The sequence below is a fragment of the Mustela nigripes genome, chromosome 4, assembly GCF_022355385.1.
Source record: "Mustela nigripes isolate SB6536 chromosome 4, MUSNIG.SB6536, whole genome shotgun sequence".
NCBI lineage: Eukaryota > Metazoa > Chordata > Mammalia > Carnivora > Mustelidae > Mustela > Mustela nigripes.
In genome coordinates this window covers 50,750,472-50,773,513 of record NC_081560.1, presented here as the reverse complement: position 1 = coordinate 50,773,513, position 23,042 = coordinate 50,750,472, and the positions used below count along the sequence as shown (strand labels likewise).

At 35.3% G+C, this 23,042-nt stretch overlaps 1 protein-coding gene across 5 annotated transcripts in view; it reads left to right on the top strand.

Moving 5' to 3' along the window:
• PALS2 (protein associated with LIN7 2, MAGUK p55 family member) overlaps positions 1-23,042 on the top strand; it is a 109,429-nt gene that overhangs the window by 33,304 nt on the left and 53,083 nt on the right. For 3 of the 5 annotated variants that reach the window (XM_059395682.1, XM_059395678.1, XM_059395680.1), the window contains exon 2: positions 11,328-11,446. In XM_059395682.1, the coding sequence (XP_059251665.1) occupies positions 11,330-11,446 (117 nt within the window). In that variant the 5' untranslated portion in view covers positions 11,328-11,329. Of the gene's footprint in view, positions 1-11,324; positions 11,447-23,042 lie in introns of all 5 variants that reach the window. The other 2 variants (XM_059395679.1, XM_059395681.1) reach the window with 1 other exon arrangement.

Here is a 23,042-nt window from a genome sequence, read left to right as displayed (position 1 = left end):
TAAACTTATTTCTCATCAAAACTTTGACATTTTTACTCTGTTATCTTTTGGTATTCAGTATTACCAGTAATAAATGGCATACAAGTCTGATTATTGTTCCTTTTACATAACTCTTCTTTCTAGAAATATCCACTTAACCCCCCCCCCCCCTTTTTATCCTTGGCATTTTGAAATTTCACTTAGATGTTTCCAGATCTGGGGTTTTTTCATTCAGTCTGTTTTGTACTTGGAAAGCCTTTCATTCTGAAGTTTTGTATGTCATTTAAACTCAGGGACATTTTTTTCTATTTGACAGCTATTTCCTCTTCATCCTTTTCTCTGATCTTGTCTTATGAAACTCCTGATAGGCACCATTAGACTTGCTTATGTGTTTTTCTCTTTTGTTTTCCATGTTTTCATCTTTGTTCTGCATTTAGGAGTTTAACTTGACTTGATTTTTCTGGCTTGCAGTTTTGACCTTATCAGTCTTATCTTTTAGGTTACTGTTTTTCTAAATTTGACTTTTTTTTTTTTTTTTTTTTAAGGATTTCTTATTTATGAGAGACAGAGAGATGGTGACAGAACAGGGGGAGGAGCAGAGGGAGAGGGACAAGCAGGCCCTGTACTGAGCGTGGGGCCCGACGGCGGGCTAAGTCTCAGGACCCAGAGATCATGACGTGAGCCGAAACCAATGAGCCAGTCACTTAACCGAATGAGCCATCCAGGCTCCTAAATTTGACAATATTTTTAATTGCCAGGAACTTTTTATTATTCTCTAGGTACCTAATTTTCTTCCTCTTAGTGACCTCCTTTATGAATGCAATTGCCTCTCAGGTCTCTGAGTCTGCTAATAAAAATTAAAATTTTAAGTTCTATTCTCAGCACCATCTGATTCCCCTTAGTTTAGTTTGTTCAGCTTTGTCCACTGCCATTGAAGTTTTCTTTAGATGTCTGGTGATCTGTAAGTGAAGGACTAGGTTGATTAATCCAGAATATATATCTAATGAGGATTTCCTCTGTAGTATATATATAGACTGTCCCCTGACCTTGCTGCTGTTTCCTATGGGATAAGAGGTCTTGAATGGGGGCTAAAAGGTAAGCCTGTCCTCAGGCAGGCTTCTCTTTCAGATTTGTAGGCAAAGAGCAGGTGAACAAGCTAGACTGAGAAGGAAGAATTTATCCTGGAGATACACATATTAGTGCAAGCCTTTCTGTTGGAAGAACAGAAGGGAAGAAGGTGGTATCAGCCATCAAAGTGTTAGGAAATGTGGTAAGGGGAATTTTTGGTGGTTATAATAAATGTAGAGCAGTACAGGCATTTGGTGGAGAACAGTTCTGGGCCAAAAGAAATCTTTGTTCCCCAAATGCTAATAGTTTCCTGTTTGAGAAATACTGTTTGTTAGTGTATTCCCTTCTGTAATGTAGCTTTTCCTCCACCCCTTCTTCAGGGTCCATCAATAAGAAACAGATTTACCTTGGCCTCTGTGCTTCTTTGTTCAGGCCCAACATCTGTGTTAGGAATCCTTCCCAAGCAGAATACCCACCACTGTCTCTGCAAAGAAATGTGTGGTACTTAGGCTAAAAAGAATGCTCCTGTATATAGGGTTCCTTACTTAGCTCTGAATGGCTGCCCCTCCACTATGTCTGCACTTCTTGACTCCCACCTTAGAAATTTCTCTAGGAATGCTTTGGGAAATACAATTCCACATTTTATTTTGAGACTTTAAATATTGATGATGAATTCAGGATTTTGAATAGGGTCAATCACTTTGGTCATTTCCACGAAGATGCTTCCACTGACATCTATATAGTTTCCCATGTTATCATCCTATCACCACCATCAAAGAAAGAGTTAATATTTTACTCCTTTTCTGTACTCCCTCAATGTTAATAATGCACCAGGAGGTATTGTTCTAGGAGTTTTCTATATATTATTTAGCAGCAGCTACCTTGTATACTATTGTCCTTTTCTACTTTAACAGGTGAAAGAAACTGGGGCGCCTGGGTGGCTCAGTTTGTTAAGTGACTGCCTTCGGCTTAGGTCATGATCCCAGGACCGTGGGATCGAGCCCCACATCAGGCTCCCTCTCTTTCTGCCTGTTGCTCCCCCTGCTTTGCACACACTATCTCTCTCTGCCAAATAAATAAAATATTTAAAAAAAAAAAAAAGTGAAAGAAACTGACTTGGGAATGTTAAGTCATTTACTCAGCTTTTTAGGGCTAGTTAAATGGTTAAGTCCAGGCTCTTAAACACTATGCTGTATCACCTAACTGCAGTTCCTTCATAGTGTTCTTACCATCATCAGGCTTTATATACATGTTTACACATTTTGGTCTACTGGTTTGACTTTTTGAAGAATATTTCTCTAGTCTCCTCAGCAGGTAACATCATGCCTAGCCTATAAGCCCTCAGCAAATGTTAATTAAATAGGCTGAGCACATTCAGATTTGATTCTTTGATTCAGTGTAACTATACTAAATTAGATTTTCAAGATACTAGTGTGAGAGCTTGGATGTTGACAGTATATTGTCATTTTATAGAAAATGGGTATTATTGACTTAACATTAATGGTTCACATGAACTCTGCTGTTGTGGTTAAATCCGTTGTGTGAAAATGGTTGTGTCACAATTTAAACTTAAACCTGACTTGATTTGAATTTCAGTAGATTTTTTTTGGTATCATTTCTTGGAAATATATTTTTTAAAAATTTTGCTGCTCTATTACAGCCACATTAGAAGTAGTCCAAATGACTTCTAAGTACCTCCTTTAAAATTATGCTTAAATATTTCCAAAAGCACATAGAAGGAGATTTCATTTTTCATTAAAGGAATTCTACAAATTATCCAGCTTGGTTCTGGTGAAATAATTGTTATTTTATCTACAAAATATAGCAACAGAAATAAATTTTAACATCTTATGAAAAGTTAACTTACCTATCATATTTTCAATGGTTGAGTCAAATGGGAATGAATATATCACCAAATGTGGTTACAAAGGATTTTGTATATTAAAATAGGCTTAAGGCCTAATTTATTAAGAATAACTCATGTAATTAGTTAGAGTTCTAAAACCAGGCAGAAATGCTTACATAAAACAATTCTAAAGAGATTTTGGAACAATTTTGCTGGGTAAATACCATTTATTTTATTATATTTGCCTTATGTACTGAATTATAGAAAGTTAGAAATATATTTATATGAAGAATTACTGAAAAAGCCACTTTAGTAGACTAAGCAATGAAAGAAAACACTTCTATCTTTATGGCTTATTATATAATTTATGGAAAGTTGGTAGCTTTAGGATTACTGCTTTGTAAACTATACCGCATTTTGCTAATTCCAAGTATTGCACAGATGTTTTGTTTATAAATAACAATATATAATTTAAAACTGTTCTTGATTTTAGTTAGAGAAAAATACTACATTTTTGTGACTGAAACTGTATTATGAAGAATTTAGCATGTACCAGAATGTAGGATGGTTGCTGGGAATATAGTTTTGAGCAAGACAGATCTAATTTCTATGCTTATTAGACTTAGAGTTTAGAAAATAATTGTACATTAAACAAATACCAAAATAACTATAGGTTTATCAGAGTTGTAATGTATAGAATACTATGGAAATATATATTAGGAGAATTTATCCTAATTGGGGCATAGAAATTCTGCTTCTAAAGGATGATATGAATTAGGTACACAAAAGTGGTTGTGCATATGTGCTGGTAAGTGGAGGGAGGACTTTGCATCAGGACAGGGAATTAGATTGATATAACTAAAGCTGTAAAAGGTGGTGCAGATTGAATCTAGCGTTGTATTAAAATAACTTATGGGCCATAAAATCTACATTTCAATTACTTACATACACACATTCATGAGACTATTGTGGTAGCTTGGGAAAGAAATGATGATGGCTAAGACTCATGAGGGTGGGATGGAATGAAATAGTTAGATGCCCCAAATATTTAGCAGGTAGAATCTACTTTTGCTCTCTAAGTTAGTTTCTTTTCCCACTGTTCCAAATATTTTTGCTATATTTTTTGTCCATTTTTTTCTCTTTATTTTTGTGGGGATGTACCTTTACTAATACTATGCTGCTGTTTTATAGAGGTTCTGAAGGGATAGAATATAAGCTCATGTAGTCATTCTACCATATTTAACTGAATCCTACCCACACTGATACAAAGTATCACCTTTTAACATATATTAAATACTGGTTAGCTCCAGTGGTTAGCTGAAAGATGTGGTTAGCTCCACATCTTTCAAGATGTGACTATTGCAATGCCAATACTGCACTATTTTAAATTACACTGTTTTTATACTTGATAACACAGGTACTTCCTTTATATTTGTGTGTGCATATATATGTGTGTGTGTGTGTGTGTGTGTGTGTGTGTGTGTGCGTGCGCGCGCATATGCAAAGTTACTGGCTAGTTTTACCCATTTTCTCTTTCAAGTAAATTTTAGAATAGGTTTACAAGAAATTCTGTTGGGGTTTCTATTAGAATTTATTCTTTTTTTTTTTTTTTAAAGATTTTATTCATCTATTTGACAGAGAGCACAAGTAGACAGAGAAGCAGGCAGAGAGAGAGAGGGAAAAGCAGGCTCTCCACTGACCAGAGAGCCTGATGCAGGGCTCGATCCCAGGACCCTGGGATCATGACCTGAGCTGAAGGCAGAGGCTTTAACCCACTGAGCCACCCAGGCGCCCCAGAATTTATTCATTTTTTAAAAGAATAATTGGGAGAAAATTGATATTTTTATAGCATTGAGTCTTCCTATCCCAGAACATAGTCCCTTCATTTATTTATTTTAAATGTTCTTTATTATATTTTATAATTTTTCTCATACCTATCTGAATGAACATTTTTATTTTAGCATTAAATTTTACTTGTTTATTTGTTTTGCTTGATCTTGTTGCTATTGTGAATGGGATATCTTTTTTATTTTTCTCCCAGCAATGATGTTTTCTAATTGGTTATAACTATTATTAGGAAAGGGATTTCTTTTTGTTTGTTTATTGCTCTTATGTCTAGTCACTTAGCCAAAACTCTTTTAACTAATTTAAATAATTTTTCATTTGATTCCTTGTGACTTTGCCAAGTAGATAGTTATCATCAGTGGCTTTATTTATTTCTTTATTATTTTAACATTCATATGTGGATTTTTTAAACGTTTGATCAAAATTTTTAGTATAGGGGCACCTGGGTGGCTTAGTCAGTTAAGCGTCTGACTCTTAATTTCGGGCTCAGGTCATGATCTCAGGGTCATGAGATTGATCCCCATATTGGGCTCTGTACTTGGTGGGGAGTCTGCTGGGGATTCATTCTCTCTCTCTCTCTCACCCCCTTCTGCCCCCTCCCAATAAAGAAATCAATCTTTAAAAAAAAAAAAAAAAAAACTTTCAATATACTTTTGAAAAGTAGTGGTCTTAGTGGGTGTTCTGGTCTTGTCCCTGACATTAATGGTAAAGCTTTTTTGCCTTTTCTTTATTAAGTATGATGTTTCATATAGATTCTGTTATCAAATGACTTTGTTTTCCTCCTTCTATTCTTACTATGGTATGATTTTTCTATTAGGATTGAGTTTTGAAATTTATTTGTACTGTATTCGAAGCATTGAGATGATAGGGTTTTTTTTCTTACTATGATAATTACTAAATTATAATATTTCTTAATGTCAAATCATTTTTATATAACTAGGTTAAACTTTGTTTGGCCATTGTTGTTTTTTTTTTAATTTTTAAAAATTTTTATTTATTTTTAAAATTTCTTTTCAGTGTTCCAGAATTCATTGTTTATGAACCACACCCAGTGCTCCGTGCAGTATGTACCCTCCATAGAACCCACTACCAGGGTCACCCAACCTCCCACTCCCTGCCCCTCCAAAGCCTTCAGATTGTTTTTCAGAGTCCACAGTCTCTTACGGTTCATCTCTCCCTCCAGTTTCCCCCAACTCCCTTCTCCTCTCCATCTCCTCATGTCCTCCATGTTATAGCCATTGTTGTTTTTTAAGGCCTTGTTAAATTCAATTTGCTAATGTGTTAAGATATGTGCCTATATGTTCATAAGTGAGTTTAAAATACAATTTTCTTTTTTTATTGAGTTTTGAAATCTGCATAGAAGTTGAAATATTTTCAGTCTTTTCTGTATTTTCTTTTTTTTCTGTCTTTTTTAAAAATGTGAAGTAGCTCTTGAAGTCTTGCTAGAATTTTTTTTAAAGATTTTATTATTTTTAGGTAATCTCTACACTCTCTTTTTTTTATTTTATTTCTTTTCAGTGTTCCAGCATTCATTGTTTATGCACCACACCCAGTGAAAAGCAAATATTTTTAAGGATGCTTTGACAGGAATGTTAGAAATAACATCTGAATTCAACAACAGAAAAAAGTTGCTATCAGTGGGAAACAAAGTCTTATTGAATAATCTAAAACTTCCCATGAGAAAGGGCTGGGGAATGATCCGTTAGGCAGAAGCACTAGAACCTTTGGACTCAATAAGGCTTTGGCAGGGCCATTCTGGATCTGCCTGGCAAGCGCACTGCAGTCTGTCTAGCTCGGTCTTCAGCGAGAGTCCTTCAGCGCCATCATAGCATAGTCCACAGTTTGTTACAGTGTCCTTAAAACTCTTCAAAGAGGTGCTTGGCATGCTTACTCTTCTAACTGGAGTGGGGGGTATATTACCTGATGGTTGTTAGGGAGACTTTAGGAGATTGCTTTAGGTCTCCAGCTGCTGACTTTTGTTGCTGAGAGCTCCCACTCTGTGCGTTGGCCATAGTGGCCAACTTGGTCAGGACCTTCTGTTAGGAACAATACTGTCTGGCTATAGACTCCTCTCCCATACTGGGCCATCTCAGCTATCCAGAAGGGATTGGGCATAGTGAAAACTTTGAGTACCCCTTGAAAGGAGTACTAGTGACTCAAGATCTAGCAACTAGGGGTGGAAATTCTTGCACATAAAGAAACAGGGATGCCATCCTCAGCTGGAAATGGGATCTCAGGGGCATGGATGACATCCAGAACTTTCATCCTAGAAAGACAGTTGTAACTATTCTGATTTTCAGCTTTGGCAGCTTTGCATCACCATCCCCAAGGGGCTGGGAGTTTTATGGTATATCCTAAAACTTGAATACTTAAGTATCAGTCTGCTCTTTGAAGTCTTGGGGGCATGGGTCCCAAAGGGACATGAGGATCCATTGAAGATTTCCTTGTAAAACACATAATTTGCTTTTTCCTTAAACTAAATAGCAGTGGATATACCAGATTGCTGTGGACATTCACCAGCACAGCGTTGCCCTTGGACAGCTACTTACTTCCAGATGCGTAACCTACCCGACCTGTGCAGAACTGCACTGGTTTTACCTGCTCCCTTGCCTCCCTGCCCAGGTTTCTTGGAGCTCCCTGGACATTTCCTTAATGGGGGGAAGAACAAGCCAGACCTGGCCTGAAAACATGTGGAAGGTGCTATTGTATTTTGATTAGAACTCCATTAAATGTACCAATTAGTTTGGGAATGCATGGCAACTTTGTAATATTCAAGATCCCATTTCCAGAACATGGAATATTTGGCAGACTTACCAGTGTTTAATTAAATTTCATATAATCAAGAATCAAGAACTTATGAAGATCTTTAGAATAACCAAGGGTATATTTTACAACCTCTACCACTTTGCTTCCCACTTCATTAAGCACCAATATAAAAATTTCAGTACCTCAGGAATCAATATACATTTAGAAGGTGCATTTTAAAAAGATTTTCAGTATAACAATTTGGTGATATTACATTATTGTTATTTTGTTAGGTGTGCTAACAGTATTTTGGTTATATTGTTTAAAAAGAACCCTGATATTTTAGACATAAATGCTGAAATGTGGTATCTGGGATTTGCTTCAAAGTTATGTAGGATAGAGAATATATAGGGGTATGAAACAAGATTTGCCATGAGTTGCTAGTTGTTAGAGCTGATAGTTATTGGGTTCATTATATTATTTTGTCTCCCTTTTAGAAATGTTTGGAATTTTTCATAATGAAAGTTAAAAGTTAAAAGAAATATATAGATATAGAACATCAAAGGAAAGAAAAAAGTCATCATGAGAAGTAGAGCTAACTAGTTACAGGATAAAAAGATTATTGATTCTGTTGTTCTCTACCTACTGAAAGGTATACATTGGGCCCCAAACAAAAGTATGAAATAGGCTTTGTTTGTATACTTTATTTCCTAGGTTTCCTTTCTTCATTTTAGCCCCGTATAGATTTTCCTTCTCCTTGTTTTAAGAGCACATTTTTCTTCCATTCACATCTCTCAGAATTGTCACTCATTTTACACAGAGTGAATAGGAGGTCTAGAGATGAACTGTCCAGATTAAAGTACAAGACAAGAATACTTTGGACTGGAGTTTAGGAGTTGAAGTCAGGGAATAATAGGTCTGATAGAGTGTTGGAAAAAATTCTTGAGCATTTGGAAAAATTACAGAAATGTGAAAAGTTTGTTGGAACATTTGGGGAAAAAAATGTGTAGGATTCCCATATGGTGACTTTATTAGAAATTGCCCTTCTGGAGATAGAGGAAGTTAAAAGCTTAACCCTCAAGTATTCTAGCAGAAAATAGATACTGTCTAAAACGGGTAAAAGAAAAAGAAGCAATATTAGCATATTATACAGAAATACTGATGTTATTAAATGAAACTAACAAATTCAAAGTACTTCTACAGAATCATGTAATTTGGGAGGGAAGAGGACAGTATGGAGCAGAGAACTACTATATTTTGTTATAAGCCAGTTAGTGAGTACAGTCTGACTTTTAACAATGCTTATGTTTTACTTTAATAAAAATTAAAACATATTAAAAACTGCAATTTTAAGAGACTTATGCCAAAGAAACATCAAGAAGAGACAAAACTAATAAAATTAATCTGAATAATAAAAGATTATGATATTGAATGCAGTAGGAGTCTAGCTTCACTCTCTTGCATATTCATATTCATATTCTGTTGACCCAGTTCCACTTGTTGAAAAGACTATTCTTTGCTCTGTTGAATTGTCTTGCTACCCTTGTTGAAAGTCAGTTGACCTTAAATATATAGATTTATTTCTGGTCTGTAAGTTGTTTCTTGTTTTTTATTTTTAAGATTTATTTGAGTCAGGAGGGGCAGAGGGAGAGACTCTTCAAGCAGACTCCCTGCTGAGTGTGGAGCCTGATGTGGGGCTCAATCCTATGATGATGAGATCATGACCTGAGCTGAAAACAAGAGTCAGATCCTTAACTGACTGAGCCAACCACATGGCCCTGGACTCTTATGATTTATGTCTCTGTGTATGCTGGTACCACAGTCTTGATTACTGAAGCTTTTTAGTCAGGTTTGAAATAAAGTGTGAGTCTTCTAACTTTTTTCTCTTTGAAGATCTTTTGCCTATTCTGGGTCCACTGCATTTTTCCATATGAATTTTAACATCAGCTTCTCAATTTCTGCAAAAAAGGGGGAGAGGGCAGTGGAGATTTTGACAAGGATTACATTAAATTTGTAGATCAATTTGGGGAGTGTTGCCCTGTTAACAATAGTAAGTCTTCCAATCCGTGAAGGTAGGATATCTTTCTTTCTTTCTTTTTTTTTTTTTTTTTAAGATTTTATTCCTTTATTTGACAGAGATCACAAGAAGGCAGAGGCAGGCAGAGAGAGTGGGGGAAGCAGGCTCCCCACTGAGCAGAGAGCCTGATGTGGGGCTTGATCCCAGGACTTTGATATGACCTGAGCCGAAGGCAGAGGCTTAACCCACTGAGCCACCCAGGTGCCCCGCTTTCTATTTATTTTAGTCCTCTTTAATTCTTTCGATGATTTTTATAGTTTCAGTATACAAATCTTACCCTTCTTTTGTTGCATTTATTCCTAATTATTTGTTTTTGATGCTGTTCTTAAAAGAATGTTTTCATAAATTTCACTTTCAGATTATTCATTGCTAGTGTTTAGAAATATGTTCGATTTTTGTATTTTCATCTTGTATCCTGCAACCTTTCTGAACTCATTTATTCTAATAAATTTTTTTTTTATTTTTAGGATTTTCTATATACAAGGTCATGTCATTTGCAAAATGAGATAGTTTTACTTACTCCTTTCCAAAGCTTTTATTTCTTGCATAACTCCCTTGGCTAGAATCTCCACTATGATGTTGAGTAGAAGTGGCAAGAGTAGACATCCTTGCCTTGTTCCTGATCTTGTGGAAAGGTGTCTAGTCTTTTACCATTAAATATGATATTGGTTATAGATTCTTCATAGATACCTTTCACCAAGTTTAGGAAATTTCCCTTCCATTCTTAGTTTGTTGAATGTTTTTATCATGAAAAGAGTTTAATTCTGTTGAATGCTTTTTCTGTTCCCATTGAGATACCATGTAGTTGTTTTGGTTTTATGTTCTATTAATACAGTATCGTACACGGGTTGATTTTCATTCTTGTATTTCTGAGGTAAGCTGTACTTGGTCATTGTGTACAACCCTTGTCATATGTGACTGGAGTCAGTTTTTTCAGTACTTCATTAAAGATTTTGCATCTGTATTTATAAAGGATATTGGCTATAATTTTCTTTTGATACCTTCTTGTGGGTTTAGTATCAGGGTCTCATAGAATAATTGGAAAGTATTCCCTCCTCTTTTTTTTTTTTTTTTTTTTTAAGAGTTTGTGAAGTACTGGTTTTAATTCCTCTTTAAAGTTTGATAGAATTTACCAGTGAAACCATCTGGTTCTGGGCTTGTGTAAAGTTTGTTGATTACTAATTCATTCTCTTTACTTTATTATAGGTCTATTTAAATTTTGTATTTCTTCTTGAGTAGTGCTTTAAATTTAAAAAATATAAAGCAAGTGTTAAGTTGTAAGTATGTATAAGGTAGTCTGATAAAGCCCAAATTGTGTATAAAAATGTGTCCTCCTAATTCACGGGAATTCAGTTTGAAACTTAACCATTTAACAATTGTTTTTTAAAACATGACTTTTCAGGGCACCTGGGTGGCTCAGTGGGTTAAAGCCTCTGCCTTCAGCTCAGGTCATGATCTCAGGGTCCTGGGATCGAGCCCCGCATTGGGCTCTCTGCTCAGTGGAGAGCCTGCTTCCTCCTCTCTCTCTCTCTCTCTGCCTTCATGTGATCTCTGTCTGTCAAATAAATAAATAAAATCTTTAAAAAAAAAAAAAAGATTTACTTTAAAACATGACTTTTCAAAAGAGTTTTGTTAATGTCTTTTTATTTGAATTATTTTAAATATATCAAAATTTTATAATTTTATATTGTATTTCATAATGGCTTGGAATTTAAGGGTTTGGGGTTTTTTATCATTATTATTTTTTTATTGCTTTTATCTCAGCAGCAATGCAGCAAGTGTTGGATAACCTTACGGAGCTGCCCTCATCTACAGGAGCAGAAGAAATAGACCTAATTTTTCTCAAGGGGATTATGGAGAATCCTATTGTAAAATCACTTGCTAAGGTATAGTGGTTTATTCATAAACTTACTAAATTATTTTTAAAATTGTCTTTATAGAGATCTTTTCAAATACTACTATTTCAGAACTTAATATGCCTTCAGCTTAGTTAGCAAATAATAACACTCATGCACATGAAAATTAGACCACTTTAGCCTTTCTTGTGTTGACTTTAAATACAAGATAAAATAACTCTTAGTTTTAGCCTAACACATTTAAATTCTAGGGAAATTGTAACTGAACAGTCATAACAGGACTTATGAAAAAGATCCTGGTACTATCTCCATTTCAGGAACTGCAAAATACTGATTTCCTTCTTTTATATTAGACTGTGTACCTGTTTTTCATTTTGGTTCCTGATTTCCTATATCTATTACTTTCTGAAATCTTGTATTCTCTTGAATAACCTTGGTTTATTAAGTCTGTTTCTGTAATCAGCTCTCTAGTAGTCTCCTTAACTCATCCGTAAATATACTTTTACTGCTATTCTTAGTCCAGTTTTATTTCACTTGTACTATTTCCTGTATTAGTTTTTATAAACATCACTAAAGCTTAGTGTATTAACTGCTTCACAACCCTGTTCTCCCGTTCTTCAGCATTCCTTCAAGTGATTCTTGTTTTCAGAAACATGCCACATGTCCTCTCTGGTGTTTCCTTCATGTAGTCATCTTGTTTTTCCATTTGCTTTTTGCACTCCCAGTATGTTGATTTCACCCTCTCCCATTGTTTTTAACCACAGTCAATTCATTTTTTTCTTCTCACTTGTGAAAAATCATACTTTTTACAGAGTTTTTCATTTCTAAAAGTGAGTCAGTGATGCACATTTTATTCACAAACTTAATCATCCTAAGATCACATGATATAAAACCCTGGGCTCCTAAGTAAAAACTAATCTAGATATGTATCAACCAACTGGATTTTAGTCATTTTTTAAAAATTTATTTATTTGAGAGAAAGCATGGGTGTAAGCCATGGGCAGTAGGGGAGGCAGAAGGAGAGGGAGGGGGAATCTTCAAGAAGAGCCCTTACTGAGCACAGACCCTGAGATCATGACCTCAGCTGAAACCATGAGTTAGCTGCTTAGCTAACAGAGCCATCCAGGTGCCCCAATTTTAGACATTTTTGATTACAGTTTTTCCTAAGTTTATTAGATAGCCCTTTATCTTAATAGTAATAATATAGGATATAAATAACTTTCAAATTCAAGCTTCTTATCATAAATAACCAATTATCATACCATGTCAAGGTAGAGTAAAAGCTTCAGGGTCTATTGAAATATGTAAGGGCTCGTTACACCTGTATTAACTAGCTCACCCTTAGCGCTAAGTGGTACTTTTATTTTTTTTATTTATTTTTATTTTTTTTTATTTTTAAGATTTTATTTATTTATTTGACAGAGAGAGATCACAAGTAGGCAGAGAGAAATAGGAGGAAGCAGGCTCCCCGGTGAGCAGAGAGCCTGATGCGGGACTCGATCCCAGGACCCTGAGATCATGACCTGAGCCGAAGGCAGCGGTCCAACACACTGAGCCACCCAGGTGCCCTCTAAGTGGTACTTTTAAAGTAGGTCTTGAGGGGCACCTGGGTAGCTCAGTGGGTTAAGTCTCTGCCTTCGGCTCAAGTCATGATCTCAAGTCCTGAGATCGAGCCCCACATGGGGCTTTCCACTCAGCAGGGAGCCTGTTCCCCACGCTCTCTCTCTGCCTGCCTCTCTGCCTACTTGTGATCTCTCTCTCTCTGTCAAATAAAGGAATAAAATCTTTTTAAAAAGTTTTTGACTCTTCTTTTGATATAATGTTGGTTGTCAGTTTTTATCATCAGTATCTCTTACATCCACTTGCCCATGTTTATTCAATTTATTATCTTTGTAGATATAGAAACTAGATAATAAGGCATTTTATAATGTGTTTATAATTCACAGAGGTCTTTATAATACATTGTTTTGTCATCACAGCAGCTTAATGAATTGAAAATCAAAGTAGAATAATTATTTGTCTAAGGTCATTGTCCTAGTAAATTGACAGAGATGAGGTTTAGACCAGGTTTTCTTTCTTCAAATTCTGGCTCTTTCTACTATAGCATGGGTTTTGTGTGCTTGTGTATTCCTAAGAATTTCTGTGGGTAAAAATTATTTTCATTCTGGCTTTTGTGCTATTGATATTGGCATTATAGAGGATTATCTTGTTCATTCTCAACAGGTGAAATGGCTGGATGACTTTTGAGCAGCTCAGATGCTTGTGTAATCTTCTGATGATAAAAATGAAATGAACGGGGCACATGGGTGTCACAGTCAATTAAGTGTCCAACTTGGTTTTGACTCAGGTCATGATCTCAGTGTTGTGAGATTAAGCCCCACATATGGCTCAGCTCAAGTCTTCTTGAGATTCTTTCTCCTCCTTTCTCTGCCCCTTCCACTCATGCATTCTCTCTCTCTCTCAAATAAATAAATGTTCTTCAAAAATGATATTAAGAACAGAATCAACTGATAGCATCTACCATTGGTCAGGCAGTTTCTCAATAAATAGAAACAGTGAGGGACGCCTGGGTGGCTCAGTTGGTTAAGCAGCTGCCTTCGGCTCAGGTCATGATCCCAGCATCCTGGGATCGAGTCCCACATCGGGCTCCTTGCTCCACAGGGAGCCTGCTTCTCCCTCTGACTCTGCCTGCCACTCTGCCTGTGCTTACTCTCTCTCGCTCTCTCTCTCTCTGACAAATAAATAAATAAAATCTTTTTAAAAAAATCAAAATTAAAAATAAATAAATAAATAAATAGAAACAGTGATAGCTTAGTATTCCCACAATGAAAGAAAAGAAATCCCAGGAGGAAAAGAAGACTTTTACTTCCAAGAAAGAGCTACTGAGTCACAGCAGGCTAACATTCCCAGTACAATATGTAGAGAAAAATGGTTAAGTTACTGAGGAAACAGAGAGGCATATGTTGCTAGTAACATGGAGAGGCAGAAATATGTAACTAATAATCATGAGGAAAAATAACAGCAGTTCCATAGATGGTCCTTTTATTAGAATTTATAAACAAACATTTTTAAATACTGTATTATATTTTAAGAGAAGAAAAGAGAAAATGAAGATATAAAATTTTACTAGGAAGTAGAATCAAAATTAGAATCAAAGTCAATCAAGTAGTCATTTGTTCTTTTAGATTCTACATATAGGTGAAATCATATGGCATTTGTCTTTGTCTGACTTACTTTACTTAACATAATACCCCTTAGGTTTGTCCATATTTTGCAAATGGCAAGATCTCATTCTTTTTTATGGCTGAATAATATTCCATTGTGTATGTATATGTGTATTCCATTGTGTATGTACGTATATGTATATAGGTGTTCCATTGGGTATGTGTATATATACGTATGTGTATATATACATATGTGCCATATCATCTTTTTTTTTTTTTGAAGATTTTATTTATTTGTTTATTTATTCAGAGAGAGTGCAGGGGCAAGGTGGGGGCTGGGAGAACAAAGGGGGAGGGAAGGGGCAAGAATCTTAAGCTGACTCTGCACTGCCCCAAAGCATGGCTCCATCCTACAACCCTGTGAGCCAAAAGCAAGAGTCAGGAACTTGAAGAACTGAGCCACCCTGGTGCCCGCCCCCCATCATCTTTTTTAAACATTTTTCTTTTGAAATTAAAAAGAACTTGACACACAATGTTACATTAGTTTCAGGTGTACAACATAGTGATTCGACAAGTCTATACATTATGCTGTGCTCACCACTAGTGCAGCTACCATCTGTCACCGTATATAACTATTTCAATATCATTGACTTTTCTCATGCTGTACCTTTTGTCCACATGACTTATTCCATAATTGGAATTCTCTATCTCCCACTCCCCTTCAACTGTTTTGCCCATTCTTCCCCCACTTCCCCTCTGGCAATCATCAGTTCTCTATATTTATGGGTCAATTTCTGTTTTTTGTTTGTTTTCACTTCGCATAATACCCTCCAGGTGCATCTAGGTTTTGCAAATGGCAAGGTCTCCTTTTTTATGACTGAGTGATATTCCATTGTATATATATACCACATCTTCTTCAGTGACATTTGTGCTGCTTCCATATCTTGGCTATTGTAAACAATGCTGGAATAAACATAGAGGTGCATATATCTTATTGAATTAGCCATTTGTTTTCTTTAGGTAAATACCCAATAGTGGAATTACTAGATTATGTGGTTATTTCTGTTAATTTTGTGAGGGACCTCCATACTGTTTTCCACAGTGGCTGCATCAGTTGCATTCCCACCAGCAGTGCAAAAGGATTCTTTTTTCTCCACATCCTTGCCAGCACTTATTTCTTGTCTTTTTGCTTCTAGTCATTTTGATAGGTGTAAGGTGATATCTCGTTATGATTTTGATTTGCATTTTCCTGATGATTAGTGAGGTTGAGCATCTTTTCATGTGTGTGTTGGCCATCTGTATGTCATCTTTGGAAAAATGTCTGTTCAAGTCCTCTGCCCATTTTAAAAATCAGGTTATTTGTCTTTTTGTGTGGAGTTGTAAGAGTTCTTTATATATTTTCTATATTAACCCCTATACTATATGTTATTTGCAAATATCTTCTCCCACTCAGCAGATTTCCTTGTCATTTTGTTGAGGGTCTCCTTCACTGCAAATGGTTTTTATTTTGGTGTAGTCCCAATATACCGCATCATCTTTATTCATTTATCTATCTATCATGGTTTGCTTCCATATCTTGACTTTTTTAAGAAGTGCTGCAAACAACCAGACTCTTAAATATAGAGAACAAACTGGTGATTGCTGGAAGGGTGATGGGTAAGGGATGTGTGAAATGGAAGAGGGAGATTAAGAAGTACAAATTTCAGTTGTAAAAAAATATATAGTCTTGGAAATTAAAAGCATAGGGAATATAGTCAATGATATTTAAGTAATGTATGGTGACAGTTGATGACTGTACTTATCACGGTGAGCGTTGAGTACTGTGTAGATTTGTTAAATCAGTGTACACCTGCAATTAATGAAACACCTTATGTTAGTAATACTTTAAAAAACAATCATGGATATTCAGGGACTCAAAAATATGATATCTGAAATAAAAGCTCATCTGATAGGGTTAAGAGATTAAACATTGCAGAGTAGGGGATCAATGGATTTAAAGACAGTCCAGTAGTAAGCATCCAAACTGAAACTCAGTAGCAAGTGTGGAAAGAACAGAAGAGGGAATAGAAGTCATTCTCAAAATGTTTGATATACATGTAATTGGTATTTCAGAAGGAGAGAAGGGGTAAATGGGGCAGAAGAAATAGCTGAAGATCTAGTAGCCAAGAATTTTCAAAACTGATGAACAGCATCAACTGATGATCCAAGAAGCAGTGAATACTTCTACAGGAAAAATCTAAAGAAAGACATTCTTTGGAACAATATAGTCCAATTCCTGAAAATCAGAGACTGAGTGAATATTTGTAAAGTAACCAGAGAAGAATACTTTTAAAGAGAAACAATGAAACTAATGGTTAACAACAGAACAGGAACTATATATGTCAAAGCAGAGTGCACTGAGATCACTGAAGTTTTGAAAGAAAAACACTGCCAAACTTGAATTCCCTTTCTGGCAAAAGTACCTTCAGAAATGAAAGCAAAATAAAGGTTTTTACTTTTAGACAAATCTGAGAAAAATAATCTCCATTTATTTTATAAGAAATGCAGAAGGGCATTTTTCTGGCAGAAAGAATGACAAAGGGAATACTAATGGTAAATATAATATTAATTTTTAAAATAAAATAATAACAATGTCTTGGGGCATTTTAATGAATCAAACAATTGTAAGATCCTTTCATTGTTCAGGAAGTGGTAAAAGAAATTGTTTATAGTGTATGAAGAATCAGGGATGCGTACTGAAATCTCTAGGGTTTCAAGATTGTAAACTAAAGTTACAAGAATGAATAAAGTTCATCCAAGCTATAAGGAAGAAAAGATAGTCTTGAATTAACATCACAAGTCAGCAAAATATGGGATGGGAAGGGAAACCATCTTTAGACAGGGATAGTAGGCAGCCAGGACCATGATCCCTGACAGAAAGGAAACAAAGTGAGCAATATGAAATTGAGGACAGTTTTCAGGCTGCAGTAAAGGATGAAAATACAAACAGGCCAGCAATCTTCATAGAGGTCAGGATTTGAGGAGATGGAAGTGACTGGAATTTGTGTGGCAAAATATTAGGGAAAAGGAAGCTGAACACAGAAAGGGCTCTGGAGATCTCTGTCAAATCCTTGGCTGAGCACTGACCTATATATGTATGAAGTAGCCTCTGGAGTTTTAGAGAAGATCCCCTGGAAAGCACAGTAGGCCAAACAATTCCCAGGGATCACAAAATCTGGAGAATAGTTTGCATTCCCACTACTGAGTTGAGAGCCCTCATGCTACACAGTACATTGGGCAGATTCACCCCGGTTTTTTATAGCAGACCTGTGAAACTAAAGGAGATTAAACTAAAATTCAGAACAGAGTTATTTGAAAAATATCCAAGTATCTGGAAACTAAACAACATACTTCTAAATAACCACAGGGTGGAGAAGAAATCACAAACAAAAAATGTTTTGAATTGAATGAAAATGAAAATATATGTCAAAGCAATGTTTGGAGGAAAATGCTGTAATTAGAAAAGAACAATATGTAAATCAGTCATCTAAGTGTGCACCTTGAGAAAATAGGAAAAAAAAAGCAAATTAAATTCAAAATAAGCAGAAAGAAGTAATTAATAAAAATAAGACTAAATGGATTAAAGGCAAATAGACAAAGTCAGTATAACTTCAAATATATCAATAAAATCAGTAGTCCTATAACTAGACCCAAATTACCGGTATCAGAAATGAAGGAGAGGACATCACTACAAATCCAACAGGTATTGCAAGAATAATAAGAAATACTATGAACAACTTTATGACAATAGATATGACAACTTAGATGAAATTGACTGATTCCTTAAAAGACACAAACTACTAAAGCCTACGTAAGAAGAGACAACCTGAAGAGCTCTATGTTTTTTTAAATTGAATATTTGCAGTTCTACTTGATTCCTTCCAGAAAAAGTGGAAGAAAAGAAAACATTTACTATTTTATGAAGCCTAGTGTTACCCTGATAGCAAAGCCAGCTATGGACATTTCATGAAAGGAAAACTGTAAAATAGTATCCCTCATGAACATAGACTTCAAGTTCTTAAGATAATACTAGCAAATCAAATCCAGCAACATACAAAAGGGATAATACTCCATTATCAAGTGAGTTTTGTCTAAAAAATGCAAGACTGCTTTAATATTTGAAAATCAGTAAATGCCACCATTTTGTTGATATGATAAGAATCATGTGATTGTTTCAGGAAAAGCATTTTATAAAATTGAACATTCATCTTTGATAAAAACTTGGTAAACTTGGAGGTTGCCTCAACCTGATGGATATCTATTAAAAAACTGCAGTTCACATCATAATTCATGATGGAAGATAGAATGCTTTCTTTCTGTGATCCCTTCTATTCAACCTTCATCATTTCCATTCATGTTTATACCCAGGGGTACTAGCCAGTACAAAAAGGCAAGGAAAAGTAGATAAATAAAAGGCATACAAATTGAAGAAGAAAAAAATAAACTGTCTTTATTCAAAGATGACATTATTGTTTATATTGAAAATCCTAAGAATCTATCAGAAGGAAGAACAACAAACCTAGAACTAACAAGTGATTTAGCAGGGTCATAAGATACAAGATCAATCTATGTAAATTAGTTGTATTTTTATATACTTGTTAAAGAAATAGGGATCAGTTTAATACTATGTGCTAGTCCTGTCCTCTGGACACTAAAAAAAAATTGCTGAAATTAAAGGCATACATACATACAGGGTTTGGAAGGCTAAGTACTGTTAACATTGTCGGTTCTCCCCAAACTATCTGTAGCTTGAGTAGAATTCCAGTCAGAATTTCAGGCTGACATATTATTGATAAACTGAAATTTATGAAGGACTTAGACTAAACCAGAACAGTTTTGAAAAAGGAGAAAACTTGATGCTATGCATAGCCAGATCTCAAGGATTACTATTACCCTACAGTACAGAAAACACTGTAGTATTGGCACATAGATCAGTGGCAAAGAATGGAGCCCAGAAAGAGACCCTAATATATGTATGGTCAACTGGTTTTTATTAATAGCACCATGGTAATTCATTGAAGAAATAATAGTCCTTTCAATAAATGTTGAAACAATTGATTATTTATAGGCAAAAAAATGAACATCATCCTTTGCCTCACATTATAAACAAAAATACCTCAAAATAGATCTAAGAGTAAAAACTAAAATTTTAAAACTTTTAAAAGAATACATAAGGAAAAACTTAGCTACTTTGGGTTAGAGAAAGATTTCTTAGATAAGACATTAAAAGCATGAAGCATAATGAAAATTTGACTAATTAGATTTTATCAAAATTTAACTTTCTACTTTAAAAGATACCATTAAGGAAATGAAAAGGCAAGCTATATATTGGGGGAAATATTTGCAAAACATAAACAGTCATACTTCATTTTATTGTGCTTCTCTTTGTTGCATTTCATGAATACTATGGTTTTTTGTTGGGTATTTTTTTTTCTTTTTTAGTTGAAGGTTTGTAGCAGCCCTGCTTTGAGCAAATCTCTCAACTATTTTTCCAGCAGCATGTGCTCACTTTATGTTTCTGTGTCACATTTTGATAATTCTCACAATATTTCTACTTTATCATGATAATATTTAAATTGCTGCAATCTCATAATAAACCTTTTAATGGGTGAGGAGTTTGTGGGGTTTTTTTTAAGAGAGAAAGAGTACGTGCTCATGTGCAGGTGCGGGAGGAGCAGAAGGAGAGACTTTTTAAGCAGATTCCATGCTGAGTGTGAACCTGACACAGGGCTCAGTCTCATGACTCTGAGATCATGACCTGTGCTGAATTCAAGAGTCAGGTACTTAACCAACTGATCCAGTCATCAACCCAAATGAGGAGTTATTTCTATGGGTGAGCAAAGGCAGTGATTTCTTAGGGTGGAATCTACTCTTAATGAAGATGCTATGAAGATTGTTGAAATGATAGCAATGGATTTGGAATATTACATAAACTTAGTTGATAATGCAGTTGCAGAGTTTGAGAAGATTGACAGAAGTTCTGCTATTGGGGAAAAACTGTCAAACAGAATCTCCTGCTACAAAGAAATTTTTTATCAAAGGAAGAGTCAGTTGATGCAGCAGATTTCATTGTCTTATTTTAAGAAATGGCCACAGCCACCCAGACCTTCAGCAACACTACCCTGATCAGTTAGCAGCCATCAGTGTTGAGGTGTGACCCTCTTTCAACAAAAAGGTTATAACTTGCCAAAAGCTCAGTTGATGGTTAGTAGTTTTTAGCAATATGGTAATTTTTAATTAAGGTATATACAGTGTTTTTCAGACACAATGTTATTGCACAGTTAGTGTAAACATAACTTTATATGCACTGGAAAAAACCAAAAAATTCATTTGACTTTGTTGCAATATTCCCTTTTTGCAATGTTCACTTTATTTTGGTGGTTGGAACTGAACCTGCAATATCTCTGAGAAAGCCTGTATCCTAAAAAGGAAGCTGTTCATTCATAGCTAGTAGCAGTGCAAATAGTACAACTACTTTGGAAGACACTTTGGCAGTTTCTTACAAAGCTAACATAGTGTTACCATACAATCCAGCAGTTGTACTCCTTGATAGTTACCCAAGGGAGTTGATGAATTATGTCTGCAAAGAAATCTACATATGAATATTTATAGCATATTTATTCATAATTGTCAAAATTTTGAAGCAAACGGTGATGATTTTTAATAGGAGCAGAGATAAAGTGTGATACATCCATACAATGGAGTATTATTCAGCAGTAAAAAAGAAATGAGCTTCAAAACAATATGGAGGAACTACAAATACATATTGCTAGATGAAAGAAACCATGCCAGAAAAGGTATATACTGTGATTCCAACTACATTACATTCTGGGAAAAGCAGAAATTATAGACAGTGCAAAAGAATCAGTAGTTGCCAGGGTTTAGTGGAGTACAAGGGAGGGATGAATAGGGGAAGCATAAAACATTTTTAGGGCCATGGGACTATTCTGTATGATACTGTAAAGGTACACAGATGACATTCTGCAGTTGTCAAAACCCATGGAACTGTACAACATTTAGAGGACATCTTAATGTAATCTATAATCTTTAGTTAATTATAGTGTATCAGATTGGCTTATTAATTATAACAAATGTATCATACTAATGTAAGAGGTAAATAAGAGAAATGGAAATGAGGCAGATAACATGGAAATTCTCCATACTTTCTGCACAATTTTCCTTTTTTTTTTTAAAAGGTTTTATTTATTTATTTGACAGACAGAAATCACAAGTAGGCAGAGAGGTAGGCAGAGAGAGAGGGGGAGGCAGACTCCCTGTTGGCAGAGAGCCCGATGTGGGGCTCGATCCCAGAACCCTGAGATCATGACCTGTGCCAAAGACAGAGGCTTTAACCCACTGAGCCACCCAGGCACCCCTCTGCACAATCTTTCTATAAATTTAAAACTTCATTAACTTAAGTCCATAGTTCATATCAGTGTTCATACTTCGTGTTGTATATGTGTGTCTATGGGTTTTAATAGATGTATAATGACATGTAATGTTTTTGTCCAGTTTTGGCATTAGAGTAATGCTGTCCCTATAGAATGAGTTAAGAAATGTTTTCTCTATCTCCTAGAAGAGATTGTAGAGAATTGGAATAATTCTTCTTAAATGTTTGGTAGAATATACAAGTTAGTCCCTGTAGGCCTGGTGCTTTCTGTTTGGGAAGGTTATTAATTATTGATTTTAATTTCTTTAGCAGATAGAGTACTCTTCAGGTTATTTATGTCTCCTTTTGTGAGTTTTTATGCTGTGTGTATTTAAAGGAATTGGTCCATTTCATATAGGTTATCAAATCTATAGATATAGATTTGTTCATAGTATTCTTTTATTATTCTTTAATGTCTATAGCATTAGTAGTGATGGCCCCCCCCTTCTTTTCTGTTATTAGTAAATCTCTGTCTTCTCTTTTTTCTTAGTTAACCTAGATAGAAGTTTATTAATTTTAATCTTTTCAAAGAACCAGATTTTGGTTTCATTAACTTTTATTGACTTCCTGGTTTCACTTTCATTGGTTTCTGCTTTAAATTTGATTATTTGCTTTCTTCTGCTTACTCTAGATTTCATTTGCTCTTTTTTTCTTGACTATATAAGATGTAAGTTTAGATTATTGATTTTAGGTCTTTTTTCTTTTCTAAGTGTGCATCAGTACTATAAATTTCCCTTTAAATACTGCTTTTGCCCCATCCCGCAAAATTTGGTAAGTTGTATTTTCATTTGGATCGCATATTTTTAAATTTTTCTTAAGACTTCTTCTTTGACCCGGGCGCCTGGGTGGCTCAGTGGGTTAAGCCGCTGCCTTCGGCTCAGGTCATGATCTCGGGGTCCTGGGATCGAGTCCCGCATCAGGCTGTCTGCTCAGCAGGAGCCTGCTTCCTCCTCTCTCTCTCTGCCTGCCTCTCTGCCTACTCGTGATCTCTGTC